This window comes from Myripristis murdjan, chromosome 10, assembly GCF_902150065.1.
Source record: "Myripristis murdjan chromosome 10, fMyrMur1.1, whole genome shotgun sequence".
NCBI classification, from domain to species: Eukaryota; Metazoa; Chordata; class Actinopteri; order Holocentriformes; family Holocentridae; genus Myripristis; species Myripristis murdjan.
This window is the reverse complement of record NC_043989.1, coordinates 17,655,314-17,676,286: the sequence shown is the minus strand read 5'-3', so window position 1 is coordinate 17,676,286 and position 20,973 is coordinate 17,655,314. Positions and strand designations below refer to the sequence as shown.

The 20,973-nt window shown below is 39.9% G+C and overlaps 1 protein-coding gene across 1 annotated transcript in view; it reads left to right on the top strand.

The window, feature by feature from the left end:
• ctnna1 (catenin (cadherin-associated protein), alpha 1) overlaps positions 1–20,973 on the top strand; it is a 117,071-nt gene that overhangs the window by 6,569 nt on the left and 89,529 nt on the right. Inside the window, exons 4-7 of the mRNA XM_030061463.1 lie at positions 5,396–5,562; positions 7,806–7,925; positions 10,858–11,127; positions 18,610–18,813. Coding sequence (XP_029917323.1) covers positions 5,396–5,562; positions 7,806–7,925; positions 10,858–11,127; positions 18,610–18,813 — 761 coding nt within the window. The remainder of the gene's footprint in view (positions 1–5,395; positions 5,563–7,805; positions 7,926–10,857; positions 11,128–18,609; positions 18,814–20,973) is intronic.

The following is a 20,973-nucleotide window of genomic DNA, read 5'->3' as shown; positions in this document are numbered from 1 at the left end:
GACCATCTTTAGTTTTTCTTTTTCTTCTTTTTACTGCTTGGCAACAGTGCAGGGAAGTGTCTACATCTCCTGCTGCTGTATAAGTGACTTTGATTTTCTCTGAGTCACTTTTGAACTGCGCAAGTGTATTGCCCTACAATGCGAACACACATGGCACCACGGACAGAGAGCATTGGGGGGCATTGCACAATGTCATAGCCAGTACCACTAATCAGCATTTAATACAGGTTTTCTGTTTACTTTGGCGGTTTCAGGAGGAGGCATTTATTGATGACTTGTTACTAATGTTTTATTTAGCGAGCCCAGTAATTCTTTTTTTTTTTTCTCCAGACATGTGTCTTTCAATCTAGTGTAAGCTAATAGCATTGCAGAGTTATCTGACAATTATACTTGCACTTGTTTATCAAGTGTATATTCCAGACTGTTTTCATTTAGTGTGTGATGGCACAAACAACCTGCAACTCATAGGGCTTGACATTAATTTCCCACTGGCCCAACAGTGTTTTCTTGGAGCTCCAGGCTTGCAAATAAGACAAATATGATTATGAAATGATGACAGAATTGCTATTTTGTCAGAAAACACTTTTGTCTTTGTCATAAAGATGTAGAATACTGTCACTGCAGTTTAGGTTAATTGTAGAGTGAGAGCAGTTCTGCTTCTGAAAGTGAGTCTGAATGTGATTGAGGTTGCTAAAGTCACTACTTGCAAGCAAGTAGTGACTTTAACTGCTCCCGCAGACAATCAGTGGATAACAGGTTACAGAAACTGCTATAGTTAGACTACTAGAATAGGGCTGAAGATGTTTTTAAAAAAATAAAATTGTACCTTGCAACCAAGACTGAAAGGAGAACAGTGTGCAAGCCTCACTGGCCAGAGTGGTGGTGGTGGTTATGCTATGATGCAAAAAGATGAGGACTAGTGCCAAATATGCTGAGAATTTCTTAGTTACGCATACAAGTGAGTAGACTCACTGTAGTGTAAAGGGAATATGGCGGCATCAAAACAGACCAGTAGTTTGTGCTCAGGCCAGTAACTTTGAAAATTGACCTGAATGTCAATCCTTGTTGGTCATTGCACATCACTGCACATTGCTTTTGATTCTTGCCAGCATCAGATCTTGATTGTTTGAAAAATACTTTGCTGAGAAGAGCATACATGTAAATTGAATCCAAAACAAAAATGTACCTGGCAGGTTTTTCATTTTCTCTCGGTTTCCCATTTTTGACATTGTATGGGAATGTTCTGGTAATGTGATATTTAATACATACAGTGAGTTTAAATTCTAGCACAATAAAATCAATGCTTATTGTGGTTTATTCCCAATTTATTCATTTTGTCACTTGGTAGTCATGCTGTTATACAAAACTCTAATCAAACCCACTTGTTTTTAGAAGTGGTGTTGCTACATTATTAGTGTTTTGTTGTCTGTGTCCACTATCCATGACTGTCATTGAAAAAGTCTTTATTTTGGATTATTTGCCAAGACACTCACAGCTGGCAAGCATGTAACTGCCGTTAAGATGGTGTTCTGTTTTTTTTGTTGTTGTTGTTTCCAAAGCCCACCTTTTGCTATTTTGGGGGAATTATCTGAACAATAATGACCTCTGTTTATGTGTTGTCAGTTTCAAACCAGAAAAAATGTACCCTTGTTGCAGCAAACATCCTGGGTACTGTTAGTCATCTGTTTTCTCTTTTCCACTTCACTCTCTGTGGAGCTGTACATCAGTGTAACATCAGAGATAAGTGGCCAAGACAAAAGCTTGTCTTGTTGTTGGCCTTGGAAGATGGCTAAGAATGTTCACTAATGCAGACCAAGCTGTCAGAAGGCATAGGATTGACACATTTGAGAGTTAAAATTTAGCTTTGTTCCTCTTGAAGCAAAAAATTTAGGAATCTGCTGTCTAGTTGATAATGCGAGCCTACAAACCCAATTTGTGTGCCCAGTCAACTGTGTAGGCCCATCCGATGTAGGACAAAGCATTGTGCTGGACAAACCAGACAGTGTGTCTTTGTCATGGGTTTGACCTGTTTTTGGAGGGCTATGTGTGCATGTTCGTGTGCCACTGGAAATGGTCCCTGGACACTGGGGAGGTGTCTGTGTGTATGTCTGTTGGTGTGACACAAGCTGACCCCAGCCAGGCAGGGTAAATACGTCACACTGCTGCCCCACTCCCTCACTTTTCTTGTCTTCTCAGACGAAGACTATAATGCAATTAACTTGTAGCCTGCAACTGACTGTGGCTGCTCTCAGGCACTTGATCTCTGTTCCTGTGCTACTCTGTACAGCGTAGCCTGCACTTGGGTGGAGCGATATGAAGATGAAGAGGACATCTCATTTTTTTTTCTTGGTGTAGTTCAGGCAGAGTTATAGGCCTGGAAGATTAGCTGCAGCATGGCTAACTTTGCGTGTTGCCTCTCGCCAGGGAGTGGAGTCATGGGAAATTAATTATGCCATTTACAGATGGATGGATGAGTGGAAGGACACTTGGTTGTTTTATAGACAACATAGGGGAGAAGTGGCCGTAAGGCAACAAATGCTGACATGTGAATGTGAAGTTGGCTACTGTGATACCAAAGGTAGGAATTTAGCCATTGTGTAGAATGGAGCATCATTGGGAAGGCGAGCGGAGCTATTCATTTTGTCAGAATATATATACCACTGGGGTATGCAGCCATATGCCAGGATGGGCCTCTGTGTATGCTGGTTTTCATTCCAAATAAAGACTGGATTAGTTGATTTCACTAATTAGGACACATTCAGCCACATAGGAGGAACATATTAGTGAAGTCACCTGCTCATGAGCAGCCCTCTGTGGCACATGGTTGATTGCTCCTGGTGTGTACCATGAAGCTCAGCACCATTAAAGCTGTGTCACATACTGAAGCCAAATATTGAAGCAGTGTTAGTCCTCCTCATTTGACACTAGAGTTGTGATCCAAATGCTATACTGCTGCATCAGCTAGACCCCAGTTTCCCTACAGTTCTTGCTTGGTAAAGCTGCTCTAAAAATCAGGGCCTTTTTCCATTTGGCATGTTTTTGGAGAGGTAATCATCAAGCCCAGATTTAACTCCTACATAACTGCTGTGTGGCATAAATAGCTACTATATGCAGTGACTCCTTTGAAACACTGATTACCCATAAATCGTCTCTTTGGATTTGCTAAATTTATATGTGAGAAAACATTTTCAATCGTTAAAATAAATTATTTCCCTGGTACAATCTAGACACACATTTTGGGCAGTCATGTCAAATACCACTTAAGATAGAGCAAGTGCTCTTCTCCTATACTCCTGCATTACACACTTGAGGCTGCCACATATTCACTTCCATGACTCAGCCGTTATCTGCCCTCAACGCCAGATCCCCTCTACTTTGAATGGACAATTAAACTAAGAACAGTGTAGGCCTACACTGTGCCTAGTGGACTGTTTGTAGTGTTACCTTACTATGCAGATGGGTTGTGCAATGTCTAGGTACCATGTAGGTCAATTTTTTTTTTGTCATCTCTATTCATTTCTGTGCAACTGACAGAATGCACTATTTAGGCCATGCGGAGCCCTAAGGGAAATAGTGTGTACTGGTGCACCAAGCAGCACGATAGAAAGTTGGTATCAACCAGCTCGAGGCTAGTGCAGTGTACATCCACATAGCAACAAGCAGCTTTGTAATTTTTCTAACTGTACTAGCTAAGTCTACTCACGAACTGAATAGCCTATGTTAAGTGATTCATATTTACAACCACATCTGTCATGACCTTTAAATTTTAGCTTATGATTAGTACAAATACATTGACCATTTAGTTGTCATTTAGTTGTCTTGTTCTGGCTCATAAGTGACAAGTGCTGGGATGGGACCTTGATCAGTGGAGTGTGAAACTAACAATATAATTGCTATCTCAAGACAAAAAGTTTCATTTTGCAGCCAAGCTCCAAGATGTGTCGAGCAGGGATGGCTTCCCTCATGTACTGTACAACCCCCTCATTTACTGACAGAAGCTCACACAACAAAAATAGACCTTCAGGAAATATTTTTCAAAATGGTGCTTCCTTACCTGGTCCATCTTTTTTTACACCCACATAGTGGGTTGCATAAATGCAGCCCAAAAAGCCAACTGAATTTCATTTTCTTTTTTAATTTTGTGGGTAGGTTGCAGCTTTCCCATGGATCTCTGACTTGAGGGTGGATTTGAGCTCTGGCAGTCTTGGCAGTCTTGAGCAATTCCCACTAGGCATAACAGACCTGTGAAGGGCAGTATGTAAATTTTAACAAGCAACTACAAGCTACAGCTTGTTACACTGTGAGCTAGGGGTGGACGATATGGCAAAAATATCATATCACGATTTTTATGATCACGATTCTTTAAAAAACTGGATGTCGTTAATTTTGTGTTCAGTCAATTCAATTACAGCATTTCTTGCAATCGCAAAGTTTGAAAAATATTTGTTACTCGATCAAATATATTGATTTTGCAGACAAGTCTTTAGACACCCTCGTAATCTACATTTTTTTTGGGGGGGGGCGGGGGTCATATCCTTGGCCAGGTAACATGTCATGTCGTCAGTTACCTCTTCCCAGCACTCAGGCGGCAGTCACACAATCTGGCAATATGGTGATTTGCTGCAGCGTTGTCTGGTGGTGTGAGCATGTTACTGCATGGCCCGTTTGCCTGCTACCTGCCTGTTTGGGGTGATTGCCAGCTTACGTGATTGGCCACTGGAGCGTGACAACAGGTTACGTTCCAAAAGTTGAATCTGGCTCAACATCTTCCCAGATGGCTGCTGCATTTTTTTTCCGGATCACCCTGTGGCACTCACTGCTGGCAACCTGTCAAGCACTGTCGCGCTACCCGGTGTGTTTTTTGCCGGATATCCGGATTCTGTCTTAATTCAGCCTTACTTGTCTTGTCATATGGGGTGCCTTTCCCAAATGCCTTTCTTAAAGTTATTTTGACCTTGTATCCTCTGGCTGTGGCTGAGGCCGATGCACTCACATGAGATCCCCCTCTAGTGTCACTTTCGCCATGCTCTTTGAGGTGCTTTCTTTTGAGGTTTTTAAAGGTTTTTTCATATTGCCATCTGACACAGGAACTGTGTCTTTGAAAACGTTGCAAGTAATTGTTCTTGCGCCGCGATGGTCTAGGAAAATCCACACCATTTCCATATTACAGATGTTGATTTTGTTTTAGGAACCACCTCTTCGATGTTGTCATCCATTCTGCTATGTTACCAAATAAGAAGGATGAGGGACAGAAATCCAAGGCTTTACATACTGTTTGTTAATGTTTTATTGGTGTGCTTGTCAGGCAAGGTGCAAAAATGGACTAGTGAATAATATTATTTGAGGTTTGACTGAGGAAACAACTTTGAATTTTTCCATCTTTCCCTTCTCTTAGGAGAGTCGATGAAGTTGGCATCTGGAGAGTTTGCAGAAGACCCCTGCTCTTCGGTGAAGAGGGGCAACATGGTCCGTGCTGCCAGGGCTCTCCTCTCAGCTGTCACTCACCTGCTTGTGTTGGCAGACATGTCAGATGTGTACAAACTGCTATTGCAGCTCAAACTGGTAAGAAAATCTTCCTCTCCTGTGTGTCATACATTATAAACAGGCTTGAATTATTCATCACATTGGAAAATAAATCATTAACCTTTATAATAAAGTCATGCTCTGAATCATGTGGTATTTCAAGAGCACATTGTTGTCCGTCCTACGTATTTATAATATGTATTGAATAGAAATAGTGGTGCTCATTATGTAGCTTCTTCCCAGCTTTATTGTAAAATATGACAGTTTACATTGAATGAGGAAATTAAATGGTCTTTGAGTTAACAGTTTTGTTCATTTGAAGTTCTGCATGTTATTGTTTGTTAGTAATCTTTTTGTGGTGCAATCACACAAGCTGAAACACGCACAGTCAGTAAGATCATAATGTGAACATTATGAAGAAGTAAGATGAGTCTGTGTTTCTAAAATCACTGGAATTCTTGTCCTGTATGAATGTAAAAAACAGTCACATGTAATTCTAATTCAGCAGAGTAGTTTCACTCTCTGGCCTTATCGTACTAGAGTTCTGTTTATAGTCATCTACTTCATTATCTACATGGGCTGCCATTCCCTGTCAGAAAACAGAACAAGAACATGGATGCCACAGGGACCTGAACTGGCTTACGTCCAGATGAACTGGAGTTACTTGAAATTAGCTCAGAGCCAGGAATGTAGCTGTGCCTTCTGTCGTTTAGCAGCAGGACTGCAAAGAAAAACATAACAATCATTGTAGTAATGAATATTGAATTCTCCTCTGTGACGTGTAGAACTGCAGGATCCACAGATGTAGTATCTAAAAGTTTCTCAGGTAGCCACCTGGTGCTTTTGCTGACCCAGTAGAGTAAACAGACTTTCGCAGGGATCCTGGGGTCTAAAGCAGAGATTTAGAAATGATGGCTCTTGAACCCAGCTAGTGTTTACATAACACTAGGATTTAAATTGTCATTGTCAATTTAAATCCTAGCATTTTCCACCAAGATACTAAGAAAAAAAGTTTGTCCTTTAGTTTTATAGCACTGATTGATGTTACACACAGTTAAGAACACACCTAAATGTGTTGACAAGGCCTATTTGTGAATATTCTTGTGAGTGACTTCACAATCTAAACAAGTATAGGCCTGCTTGGTACAACGGCCCTGGTTACATAACCTGCAACAATCTGGTAGCAGCTTATCACAAATTGCATGCTTGTTTCCAGTCACCTTACACACAGGCTAGCTGCTCCCAGCTGTGTCTGTTTGCAGCAATTTTTGAGCCTTTAAAAAAAACATGAACCAACTTGATCCTCCTCAAGGCTGGTGCACATAATTTCTGGAAATATCACTTTACTCTGGCTGAGCCATTGTTTTCCTAACCTCAGAGGCAGCACAGCTTTTGGCTTTATGCACCATTCAGAATTCCACCAAGTTGCTGCACTCAAGTGTGAACCTTGACCCATTTAGCAACTGACCTTTCAAAGTACTTTCTGTCAGATTACAGCTTTATTGTGACACATGTGTGAGTGTACATGAGGTGGATGAATTCACCTTGTGTTCACCTGAGTTTCCAGAACAGTGCCATACAGCATTTGAAATTTGTCACAAGTATCACATGATGGCATGTTAGCAGGTAGGTGGGGCTACCAGGTATGTAAATTTGGCACGTAGCTTGTACAAGTGAATGTTGTGTGTCAGTGAATGGTTTCATATCCCCCACTTTGCTGCTGCCATGTCCACATCTGTGATAACATATCGACAAGTGCCCAAGGTGCCCTACTCAGCAGTGAGCACTGTGCAAAATTCTGTCATGTGTGGGTGCCTGCACTCAGAAATCAGTGACAAATGATACAAAACATTGCAGAGATTGATTTGTCGTGCTCAGCCTCAGCGAAATATTACTTCCACAAGGAAAGGAATAGCCTTTTTGTTTATGCTTTATAATTGGAAGTAGCCATTGCCATGTCAACTCCACATGAACAGTCTAGTCGCTGGATCCCTGACTAACTCAAAGCTAATTAATGTCCAATCTGATTGGCCTGAAACTTTTTTTTGTTGGGGGGCATGGACAATTATTAGCATATTGTATCAAGTAAACCTTATCACCTGAACATGATTAAACATTAGAAAATCATGTAATGTTTTCAAACTAATTGAAGTGATCTAGTTGAAGTTGAAGGACCAGTAGTACTGTTAAATCTGATGATTAAATTTGTTGGTGAAGTACAGTAAAGGGTTATGCTCTCTCAATAACCTATCGTCTCATCACTTTCCATCTAACCGGTATAGGTGGAGGACAATCTGGTGAAAGTGCGTAATGCAGGAACAGAGCAGGACCTGGGGATCCAATATAAGGCCCTGAAACCAGAGGTGGACAAGCTGAACATCATGGCCGCCAAGAGACAGCAGGTAATCTGCAGTTGTCCAAACAGACAGAATGGATGAGATCCATGGGAGATTAGTCTTGTTTAGGTGTCTGGTGGGTATGATTGGTTAGCTGTATCAAGCACTTCAATGACTGTTGATTGTCTGGTCACTCATAACTAGAAACTAAAATTTCTAACCCACATAGTAGCAGGACCAGGAAGGAGTGAGGGAGTGAGAGTGCCTCGTACTTTTGCTAGAAGATAAGAAGCTATAAGCATTAACAGTCTCCTTACTATCAGTTGAAGCGAAGGGGGTGGGAGGGTAAGAAAAGAGTATGCAGACTGGATGCTGCATGGGTGACAAACTCCATTTCCTTGAAATAGGAAGTGGTGCTGGTTTTTCCACTATCTTGTAAGCGGTAGTCAACAGTGAAGTGCATTTCATGATGAATTTTCCAGGTGACATAACTGAGTAATAGGATGAGCATCACATCCTTGTAGAGATCCAACAGATACGCATACCTCACAATGCATATTATTGAGGATAAATTACATGGTAAATGGAGCTTTTGTTTTGCACTAAAGGAAATTCTGTCTAAAACACTATTTAAAGCCTTGAATTGGAGACTGATATTGTGTTTCTGGTGTTGCTGTGTTGTTTGTAAATATATTTATGGTATTGGTAACTTAGAGAGTAAATCCACTGATGTCACCAGGGGACATTTCCAGCATAGTTATAACACTTTGTTAAAAGAAAAAAAAAAATGCAGCTGTCTAAAGCAGAAATGTTAGCTTTCAGGTTTCACAAGACTCAGTGATTTGCAGCAGTGTTAAGCAAACATACAGGGAAAAAAATCCAGTATAGACGAGGGAGAGCTCACTTTTTATACTGGAGCTTGTCCCTTAAAGGATTAATTCTGCTCCTGAATAAGGACTGATCGTTTTTGAATCTGTTTTTTTTTTTTTTTTTAAGCCAAGCATCTTTAAACACAAGTAGCAAAACCATCCAACAAAGCTCATTTATTTACTTCTACTGATGGATAGCGCAGAAGACCGTCTGCCTGAAAAATAAACAAGGAATTACATGAGCAATACTATAAAAATAACAAATAAAATATCACAGTGTCCAGAAACAATCAACAAGCACCAAATATGAGTAAATTTTCATGTTTGATGCTGTTGAGGGTATTATGTTCTCTTCGTAATGTCATAAAAAGACAAACAAAATCATTTTTCTTTCTGTGACTTAAAGACTTAATAAAGAGACTGATTTATTTACGATTGACTCCTTTAATCCTCTCTATGAAATGATAATATGCCATATTTTGTTTATGTAATTCACTGAATATAAGACTGCCTGAAAGGATAGGTGATGTAGTAAACAGTTGTGTAAAGTTAATTTTGGACCCTGGACTAACATAACAGAAATGTCATAGTTGTTGAGTCACAGCTACTTGATGATGAGTTAAACTGCAATATGAATGTTATTGTGTTGAAAGTAGCTACACGTTTTAATTGCTTTTTGGGATCAACTGCTCAGTGAGTGTTTTTGTTCTGTTTGTTTACTATAAAATATCTTTTGGTTTTGGAGAGCAGGGTCTTGGCTAACTGATGCAACAACCTGTACAGTAAAATAGAGGGTGAAATTTTCAACAGTTACCATGATGGCAAAAAGTAAAAAAAATAAGACCTGGGCTGAAAAGTGCCAGAATTATTATCCCCTTCCTAAGAGTAACTCTAGTCAATATCAAAAGTTAGCAAGCTAGTTTTATTTTGAAGTCAAGAAAAATGTAATCACAATAATTATATATTGTTTAATCGTCCAGCATTGTATCTGACCCCCTAGAAAAACTTGCATATATTCTATTTTACATGCATAAAGTAGATATTCTGAGTCAAAATCTGCATCCATGTTAATGCTGTCCTTATACAGCGTCCAGAAGTGTGTATTTCTGAAAACTTCAAATAATATCCATGACCTCAAGGACCCCTGAAATGCCTTCTTAACTTGAAGGACCACAAACAAATGTTCTGAGTAGTACCTTGCACAAGGTGTTCATTATATCCTAGAAGTTTGGTGTAATGATACTGTCCTTAGCCTAATCAGGAAAACGGGTGAGAAATTGTGGGAAACCTACTTCTCACTCATTTTGTCTTCATACTATAAAGACGCTGTGCTTCTAAGGAATTAAGGACCTTGGTTCTTTGGGTGAAATGTTGTAGTATTTAATCCATTTATGTATTCATTTGTATGGGTTTTTACAAACAGATCACTCGGCAAAGAACAGTTGGAAAACGTTCAGTATCTTATTTCATACATGTATCATCTACACACAGTAGTTTTATTCATTGCATTTGACAGCATTTCCTAAAATGAAAAACTCACCCAAAACAACGCTGATGATTTTGTAATGGCATTTACTTGTAATTGCAGATATGGTTAATGTTTTATGGATGGCAGTAATGTCATACACCAAAATGACTGAGTGAAGTAATGCGGCCTTAAGAGTGAATTTTTGCAAAGCATATCTTAAGCAGTGGTGGGGAAAAAAGCTTTTGGTGTGTACAATTTGGAAGAGGGAACTTTATTTTTTCTTTGTGCCAGCTGCTTTTTAAATCCATATATCTATGCCAGCGATCACTATCACATTTCCTTCTTCCCTATGAAGAAGTAATTGCAATAAATTGCTAAGGCCTGAATGGCAATGCATTAAACTGCAAAGGCATATTGTAATGGCCTGATTATGACTGTGTTGTGTTACCGCAGGGGACAGAAACAAATCTGGGTCATCCAGAACAAGCTCTGTCACAGTTAGTGTCTCCATAAGGGCATGACAGGCCCATTTTGAATCTGGAGTATTCTGTTCCCCACCCCCACACAAAGTATCTATACAATTTAACCCTTTTTTGTGCCCTCTCTACTTTCTTTGACATCGTCCCTCCTCAACCCCACCTCAAACCCTGGTCAATGGTAGGAGCTGAAGGACGTGCACCACAAGGACCAAATGGCTGCTGCCCGGGGGGTCTTACAGAGGAACATCCCCATGCTGTACACAGCGTCCCGTGCCTGCCTGCAGCACCCTGACGTGGCAGCCTACAAGGCTAACCGTGACCTCATCTACAAGCAGCTGCAGCATGCAGTGTCAGGCATCTCCAATGCCGCCCAGGCCACTGCCACTGAAGACTCAGCCCTCAATCAGCCAGCAGGGGGAGGAGAGCTTGCCTATGCCCTCAACAATTTTGATGTAAGTCAAATGGGTGGATGACAAATTGAAACCTTTTATCCATCTTTTATCCTCTTTATTCTCTTTAAGTATCTTTGGTGTATATATGCCAGATCAAAAGAACTCAGATTAATCGGCAGTGAACCTCCTTGTGGAACTTGGCATCTATTTCAGTTTCCTTTATATAATCAGCTTATGTTCCCACAGAAAGATAAAATAATACTTCACCCACAAAGCATATTTTATATATCAACTCACCGTGTGCTGCCTTCAACCTCCGAAGAAAGTTTTACTCAAAGGTGTTTATGATAAACTTGTATTCCAAAACTGCTAGCCATCCCTAATGCATTGGCAAAAATTGTGTCTGTGATATGGCCGATTTTTACAATGACAAAACACTATCAAAAGTTCACTGCAAAGACCACTTCCCTTCAAAATTGCACACAATGAGTACTTGATGCAAAAATTATGCAATGGATTTATATGGATGTGGGTTTATTTCTAATCTTTGATTTTAAAGAAGCAACCTTAAAATGATGGGTTCCCCCGAGAGGGGCTTAGGGCCATGTTCGAAATTAGGAACAAGCTACATGGACGAATTGGGACATAACTTTGGCATTTGTGTGTGTTTTCAGTGAATGAGACTGTTATGCAGCTTCAGTTCAGAGACTGAGTACAATTACACTTTCAGTCTCTGAGTCACAAAGTTTATATCCTCAAACTCAAAGGGCAATACATTATAAGTTCTAAGCATATCTTGTGAATAACTTGAGATGGATTTAGATTAACCCCCTTCTCAGCCTCTCATTAAATATTGACATTTCATAAAGCACCCTACAGTGATTTCTATGTCACGATTGTATCTGGGCTTATCTTTACCGCTACTAGGCTCTAAAGAAAACTGAAGTTTATTTTAGTCTCATTCCATAGAAAAGGAGGCCATACTTAGACTTTACTACAATATCTGAAGATGAGGAAGCAATGTGAACACAAGGGAAGTTTCTGAGTGTCTGGGTAGATTCCAGTGAACAAAAGTGAACTCAACCTTGACATTTAACAGAGCGAAGAACCCGAGCAAACTGAAAACTCTTGAGTATAACTCTATCAAGTCCCTCCTGTCTCTCTGCCTCTTTCTGTTTTGTAAAACCTGTTAAGATCTGAGAAAGTGTTGTCATGTTATCCAGTGTTTCATCAGACTACATCCGATGTGTTTTTCTAATCCAGGATTGACTCAGATTAATTCTTTTTTTGGATCAAAACAGACCCAATGCAGAGCTCTGTTGCGGTCCTAGGTTTGTATTTTATGAATCAGAGATTGTCTAGGAGAACAGTATACCTCATACTGCTTCACTAAACTCTTGATATTGTTGCAAACAACTGAAAAATATTTTTCAAAATGAGGCTAGAGATAGAATAAGATAGAGGACTAAGTGTAGTGACAATAACATAGAGACAACCATATTAATTTGCTCAGTACTTTGTATCAGTTATTACAAGACTGAAACTGATGACATGGCATTATAACCATGCATAACATTACTATTTGAATGATGTGCCAACAAGATATTTAGATATTTCAGTATCTGTCAATGACAATTCTAAATAATATAATCTTGATTAAGAAATAGCAACTGAGAAAAAACATGTTTTAATAAATAATGCAGACATACTCAGTGGTAGTGGACGCCACTGTAACACCCACACATCTATGTGTTAATTGGAGAAAGATGGCATCAAGTGATCTGATAGCTCTCTGCTTAATCTGTAACACCTTTAATTTGCATTTGCCCAGTAGTCCTCCTTGGCTATAGCAACATAACTCTGATGTGACAGGACTCTATTGGCGCGTTTCCACTAGTACCTACTCGGCTCGACTCTACTCGGTTTGTAAGCTTTTCCATTACGTGGTAGTACCTGGCACCAGGTACTATTTTAGTACCTACTCGGCCGGGGTTCCAAGTGTGCTGTGTCGAGCCGAAATGTGACGTAAACGCCGTACAGGCCACTGATTGGACAGGGAGTGACGACACATGAGCGTGACTCCTTCACGAAAACCAAACCCGGCATTTTAAAAAGAAAACGGCAACAGTGACCGTGCGCATTGATCATCGCTGAAGTTGACAAAGTTGGAAAATGGCAAGCAAACCGTTACCGTGGTCAAATGAAGAGGTGGAGACTTTTCTGTGCTTGGCAGTGTGGCCGCCTTGCTGTGACGACTCCACCGATGGTGAGGTGGTACTCAATTGTAATGGAAAACCACCAAAACCAAGGAAAGCCGAGTAGAGTCGAGCCGAGTAGGTACTAGTGGAAAAGCGCCTTATGAGACTGCCACATCACACCATATTGCCCTCGTATACGTGGGAAATAAAGCACATAGGTGATGGCTTGATGTAGTATGCCACAGCTAATTGTACAACAGGTCCATGTCAACACTAAGCCGGGTATATTTGAAAATAAATCTTTTTTTCCCCCTCCGTTTTAGTCTTTAGTCATCCACACTAAGCTGGTGTTTTCCACCCACGAAAACTGAGCTTTTTGTAAATGGTCTTCAAGTTGTGTAAATCTGTGTCACGCTGGCTTTGTGTCAAGCTTGCGTTTTCGTGTGGATGGGGAAAATGGAGAATTCTCAAAATGATGAAGCAAAATCATCATATGATCTAGTGAGTTACATGACAAAGTTACACATCAGTGTTTGGAGCAAATTGTTGAATTTTAAATTTTCTTGTTTTCACAAATGACTTGAGTGCGATGTTGCTATGTGCTAATCTAAGGATTGCCATGTGACAGACACCACGTGATGTGTAGATTAGATGCTACATTACAGACTGATTTAGATCTGTTTCTATACATGGACCAACTTTTATTTTGTGGCAGCTGTGCCGATGTAGTGGCAGCATGCCACAGATGGGCCTGTATACGGGAAACACTGTGTCATGCTGAAAAGTTTGATTTGCTATGCCCTAGGAGGTAGAACCTGCTGTTCACAATCAACCTGAAAGGTTTTATGGTTCTTTTGAATCAGCCTGAATGGATCCATTTGCAGGTGACTTGTCTCCTTCTGTCATGTCTTAGAAATGAGTGGGAGCAAAGTGGGGATCTATAAAGCATTAAGCATACGTTTAAGGATAACTCTGGTGTTTTTCAGCTTGGGCCCTATTTTTCTTCCTTTTGGGGTCAAAATGATTGATGGGGACAAAAAATTTGGAATTGGTCCAGGACTGAGCTAAATTACTTAAATTACAGAATGACCTGGGTTTAGCTCCATGTCAACCAGCAACTTACCCTTAAGTGTCCTTTAGCAACACAGAATCTCACAGTGCTATCATGTTCCTGAAGTTAAGTACAATATCCTTCTCTCTATTTAATATTTTTCTTGCCTGCGATTTAAGCTACATTATAGACTACATGATTAAACAGGCCATGATGTTTTCATATGCTTGGTCCTGTCATTGTTTGCAAAAAATGCACAGGCCCAACTCAAACCCTCATTCTGATTTAATAGCTCTTAGCAAAGCAAATTAAAAATTAACTTAAGTGAAGGTTAAGTGGAGAAAATTATACTATATGGTTACCCTTTCATCCTTGATGAAGAAGATATTATTTTCATAAGCACTCTTAGTTCTGAGTATATAAAGCCATATCATTTTCTGCATTCATACAATTTAGGATTTCTTAGCATGGTGATAGAGGTGTTGATAGAGGGGTTGTACCTTGAGTAATTTGTCATGAAGTTGATGTCACTAAGCAGATGCCCCTTCTCGTTCTTTAGAAATGTCAATATGTAGGTGTTTGAATCTTGGGATTGATTGATGGCTGTCTGCTAAGGGGGTGAGGCTATCTGTTTTGGTTTTTATTTTAATTTTCTTAGATTAATAAGGCATACAGACATTTTTCTCTGCCAGAAATGTTTTGGAAAAAGATGAAAGACAAGAAATGAAAGACAAGGTGGATGGATATATGTACACAAACCAAGATGGCAGCTTTACAGCATTTCAGATCTGTTTCATCAGTGATTTTCCTGGTGGCCATGCAGAATATTTTTTTTCTAACTTGCATGCAGACGTTTTCCAGACCGGCTCCTTTCTGATGCCCGATTTCAAGTGCAAGGCAAAATTAGCAAATGAGTCACACTCTCTCTCTCTCTTTCTTTCCCTGTCTCTCTCTCTGGTGCCTGTTGCCATGGTGATATGACATGCAAGCAGAGGAGGTCAGATGAGATGGAATGGAGGGGGCTGCTGGTGGTTGTGAAAGAGGGTGGGCCACCTAATAAATCAGAATTCCAACAACTGAATTTTTGAATGTTTTTGTCGCAATATTACACTGAAATTAGCACATGGCTCTATTGTCATAGGGGAAGTTTGCTTTTTTCCCCTCTTGCTGCCACAAACATCATAGTGATACCTCACCCTCTGCAATACCTCTCCAGCATGTCAACTAGTTCCCTCTCTCGGCAGGCTTGCCCCTGTGAAATCAGACATAAATAAGTATTCTCTCTCATCTCACTGAGGGTAGTGTGTTACTGTGGACCCTACTACAGCACTTCTGTGACTCAAATGAAAGGTAGCAGAGGCTATAAACTCTAATGCAAAACATTATATATTCATAGGCTCATCTGTTGGCTGAAATGGATCTTGTAGTCCACAGTGAGATCACCACAACTTCTTTTTTTTTTTGACTCATCTTCATTCATTTATCAGGTCCTTAGTAGCACTTTGCTTTAACTTTATTTGCAGAGTTCCAGAATAAGACTGGTCATGTTTTGTGACTAAGGACACTAGATTTTCTCTTTTACACCTGTTAAGTCAAAAAACAAAAAACAAACAAACAAACAAAACAGCCAGAACTTTAGATATTTGATTAATCTTTTACCCATAAAAAAAATCTGAAGTTTTTTTTTTTTTTTTAATTAGTAATTGGCAATATCTTGGTTGTGACTTAAGCTAAGAATGAGACTTAAACATCAGAAAAGAAGACAAAAGATTTAATGGAAGACTAATGGCAATTTTTGTATTGTTTGTGGATGTTGAACATGGATGCCATGTTTCCAACATAAATGTGAACATAGGCTATTATTCAGCTGTTAGTATTCTATGTCAAATATAGTCTAAAGATATGTGCTAAAGATATGCAAGTTTTGCTTCAATCAATTGAATCACAATGTCAGATGTGCAATTTCTCCATTCTTTTGCAGAACGTAGGTCTGTTGCTTGATTTCTAAACTGCAGCCACCAGAACTCTGCTTTTGTTAGGGAATTCACTTTGTTATTTTTTCTAACAAATATCAACAAGCCCAAAAACATTGTTATGCTCTGGCGTATTTTCTTGTTACTGTTGATTTATATAGTACAAACCAGTCGATTCCTCTAATTCCACCAATTGATCCATAACACAGCCCCATTTCGGAAGACTGTGTTGACAGACAAAACAGTATGTGGGATTCCTGAGATTCTTTGTTACAACATAAAACAAAATGAACATCCAAAAGTCTTATTATAGTTATAACTCAGTTTTCACCGACAGTGTCAGTACAACAGTTTCACTGTGGACCGCAGAACACATCCTGTTTATCCCCAACAATAAAATAAAACACAATCACCAACCAAGATTAACCCTCCCCTCAGCACAGTCAGGAGTGCTTGCAGAAGAATACAGCATGGTCATTTTTACAATGACCTATCAATATAAACCTAGATATTTTTCAACCATGCAAATACAAAACACAGCCATAAACAATCATCGTTCTAAACAGTTATAAACAAGAAAAGATCACCACCCTAAACTGTTGTTTACTAGCATGAATTGCACCACTCGGGAGACACTGAACAGTCAATCAATACGTGACAAATTGTCTTTATTAATCAAAACATAATTCCTCAGACTCTGAACTTCACTACAAATATTATGGGTTTGGACTGACATGGATATAAACTGAAAGTTGATTGGTTGGTGGAAGTAAAAGTCAAGAAACTTTTACCTCTGTCTTTTGTTAAATTCACATACTGTGCTAAGAATAAAAAAATGAATCAAAAACTTCTTTGGCATTTTTAGCCAGCCTTTGGCTTCTATGCCCCTTGTCAAACCTCTCCAAGCTGTATTTTGTGAAGACAAGCCCCTGCACTTGGGGTAGTCTGAGATGATGATGAGGAGTCACAACATCTCCACCTGTACTGAACTGACCCACAGAAGACAAAGATCTTTAATCCACTGTAATTCAAATGATCTGTGTCTCAGCAGAGAACAGGAGCAGACCCGACACAAAAGCAAAGATTGTCCAGAAATTATCCTTTCCAGTGCTAAATTTGTCATCAAAATAATTAAACTATTCTTGGAACAAACAAAAGGCACACAAACAAGCAACTCTCCCTCTACCTCTCTCTGTTGTGGCTCCATAAGTGTGCCACTGGCAGGCTGTGGATCTCAGACAATTTTAACTAAGAGAAGCCAGTTGGGTTATACTCAGTCGATTATGGTTTCTTCACCAGATTAGGGCATGCTGCTAAAGCTCTGAATGATATTGAAAACATTGTGGAATGAACAATCATTTAAAACAAATGATAATATAAAACACATTACTCATACTGTTTTAATGAAGCATCTGGGAATATTGCTATTTCCCACCTTGCTTACTTGTAGCTCACACCACTGTAGAGATTTGGCCTACCATTAGCTAGTGTCAATTGGCTCGATTGTGTGTAAAATAGGTTTTCTGCTGTGTCATAAGGCAGACTACCAGTATATGTTGTACCCCGATGTCTGGGGTACATTTTTTGGGTGAAAGCAATTGAGGAGGAGTAAATAATTGATACATAAGTCAAACACATAAGGCAATGCCGCTTTCTTTTTTCTTGGCTCCTATGTTAGTATATTATGCTAGTGCACTCCGCACACCCTCTAAAGTACATTAGATGCTGTGGGGAGCTTCATTAAGTTTTAACACAGTATGACTGTACAATACTCTATTAAAGGTTTACTCACTGACTGTTCTAAAGGATTGCTATATCTCCAGACTAATACTCATCTACCACCCCTAAAATGTCATGTTAGTGCCATGTGCTTTGATATTTCAAGAGGCAAGTTATTGAAATGGTGAAGGCAAGCAGTCCCAGACTGATTCTTGCCATTCTTTCTTGAGACACATGATATCCTTTTAATTTCCAAACTTGCATATCATTGATGCGTCCAGGAAATGGCGAATGGTTTCACAGTCCTTTCTGTCAAATCCATTTCATCATGTTGGGGATCTGGCCTCCCTGAACCCTCAGCTGAAACTATGGACTAAGGTATCGTCTGTTGGCCCGAAGGATCTGAAAATAAAGACAGTTAAACCGTCAAAACTCTTCCCTCTAGGTTTTCCAGTTGGCCTGTCAGAGTCTGTCAAATCAGCCGTCCGCTTTCCTGCCAGACCTCTCTCTGCAGGCTTTGAGAGGGAGAGAGAGTACTACGATGACTTTTTAGCTTTTGTTTCCTCCCTGTGTAATTTCTCTCCTGACCCTGTCCTTACAGAAACAAATCATCGTGGACCCCCTGGCGTTCAGCGAGGAGCGGTTCCGTCCCTCTCTGGAGGAGCGCCTTGAGAGCATTATCAGTGGCGCTGCCCTGATGGCTGACTCTTCGTGTACACGCGATGACCGCAGGGAGCGCATCGTGGCTGAATGCAACTCTGTGCGTCAGGCTCTTCAGGACCTTCTGTCTGAGTATATGGGCAACGTAAGTACTTCACCTTCCACATCATCTCCCTCACCACCACACCTCTACCTACTTCCTATCCTCACACATTATTTTATTTCTATGCAGATGTCATATTTCTCTCTTCTCTTATGTCTCATACCCCGCTTCACTGCTTACTGGTTGTTGAATGTGAAAACAGCATTCCAAGCTCTGCTCTTCTCTCAAAAAAATCTGCTTTGATAACTTTGATATCAGCATGTCCTCTGCCTGAAAAACTTTGAGAATCCTTGGCCAAGATTTAATTAAAGGAGGTGACTCTGGCAGTAACTAGTGTGACTTTCTGGTGACCTGGGTACATTTTCTGATTAAGCGCTGACAACACTGCTGTTATTGATATAAAGTTTAGACAAACATTGTCATACCCACAAAGTCAGGCTACTGTTAATTGGCAATAGACCAGCCGCAGTCTGTGCATTGACGTGACATCATGGATAACAAGGTTACGTTAACACTTTTGGCTTACAGTCTTTACAAAACTGTTTGGATTATTTAATGCCACTTGATTAGTGTATGTAGATCCTAAATATCATCAAATTATGATACCTTTGCATATTTACTGTAAACAGAAATATTTGTGGGGGATTGGATAGGGTTCATGATCAGTACCATTTACTCTGAATGGTTTCTTCACCAGATGGTGAGATTTCTTGCTTTCAGCGCTTGGAACAAATCTCCTGTATTAGTGTGTGTTAGACAGTAACTTGGCACTTTATAGCTGTCAGAAGTGTAAAATTACCCAGCATTTGGATACAAGGTGAACATGAGTGCAGTGACGGACATTTCCCCTACGTGCCAGTTTGATTGGGCTCGATACCCTGCACTGACAACTGGCAAGGACGATTACTTAATCAATAAGCCATGACAGGCTGTGACATATTGAAATTAAATCACAGGAAGTATGGTGCACTGTCTCTCCAACACACAGCTTTTTGTCTAGTTGTTACATGAAGTAACTCAGGTCCGTTGATATAAGGGGTCAGGGGTGGTTTACCTGCTGTAGTTTACAGCCAGAAAACCTGTTGTAGTTGCTTCTTATCTGTGCTCAGTACTCATCACCATGACTCATAATGGAATTAAATTGCCAAGTAAACCATACAGGGTTTGAAGTAAAGGCATTAAAACATTAATACGACTCACTGATTAAGACTGTTTTGAATGGAGTCATGCTGCCTGTCAGAATGCATGAATAAATGCTGAAATAAAGCTCGTCAAAGAAAATTGCCTGTACATCTGTACAAATTGGGTAGCTTTCTATTCTCTCTGGTGAAAATTTGACTTTAATATGCATGTCACTTACAGACTGCCTTAAAGTTTGACAAAGACACGTTGATACTGTTGCAGTTCATTAGTTGTCAAGAGGTCGATAAAAAGAAAGCTTGTTTAGGTAATTTTTGTTGCCTCATAAATTTGACAAATCATTATATACAAAGTAGTGATGCATGGTTTGCAGTTACATCTGCAGACACTGCAGAACAGACTGGCTAGGTCATAAAATTAACATTCTGATTATATTGTATTGTTTAAATTCTGTGAAATTATGCATCATTAATGAGGAAAATATTAATTACATTCTCCTCAATACAACACACAACAAAGAAATCATCTGGAAAGCTTTCACTTATGACAGAAGTTAAAAAGCAACAAGTCCATATGGGTGCGGGTCTCTAAATTGGAGAAAATAATTCATTTGGGTGGGTGGCTGGTATGCACATGTGTGATTCAGGTGATGTCACAGCCCAGCCGTGCATCATTAATACAAAAGGTCCAAGATAAATCCAGTCTTCTGGACTGGGCTGCTCCTGGGCCCATCTCATTTGTTAAAATCTGTTCAGTAGGAATGAAACAACCAAACACTTCCAGAAAGCATTGCACTGTCTGTCCAATCATATCTTGTGCACAGTATGCACTGCTTCCCTTCCTCAAAAACTCTCCACTCTCCTCTCCTTCCTTTGCTGTGGTAATTTAGTTTAGCTTACCGTAGCTATGGCTCACCAGGACCTACTCCCCCATTGCACTGGCATGGGAGCCACACGCACTCTCGTGCATGTGGGTGGGAGCGATTTTGACGAGGTACTGAATCTCAGGTGTGTGCTTTTTTAGTTCAAATTTTTGATGAAAGTCTGCCCACACTAAAAAGCT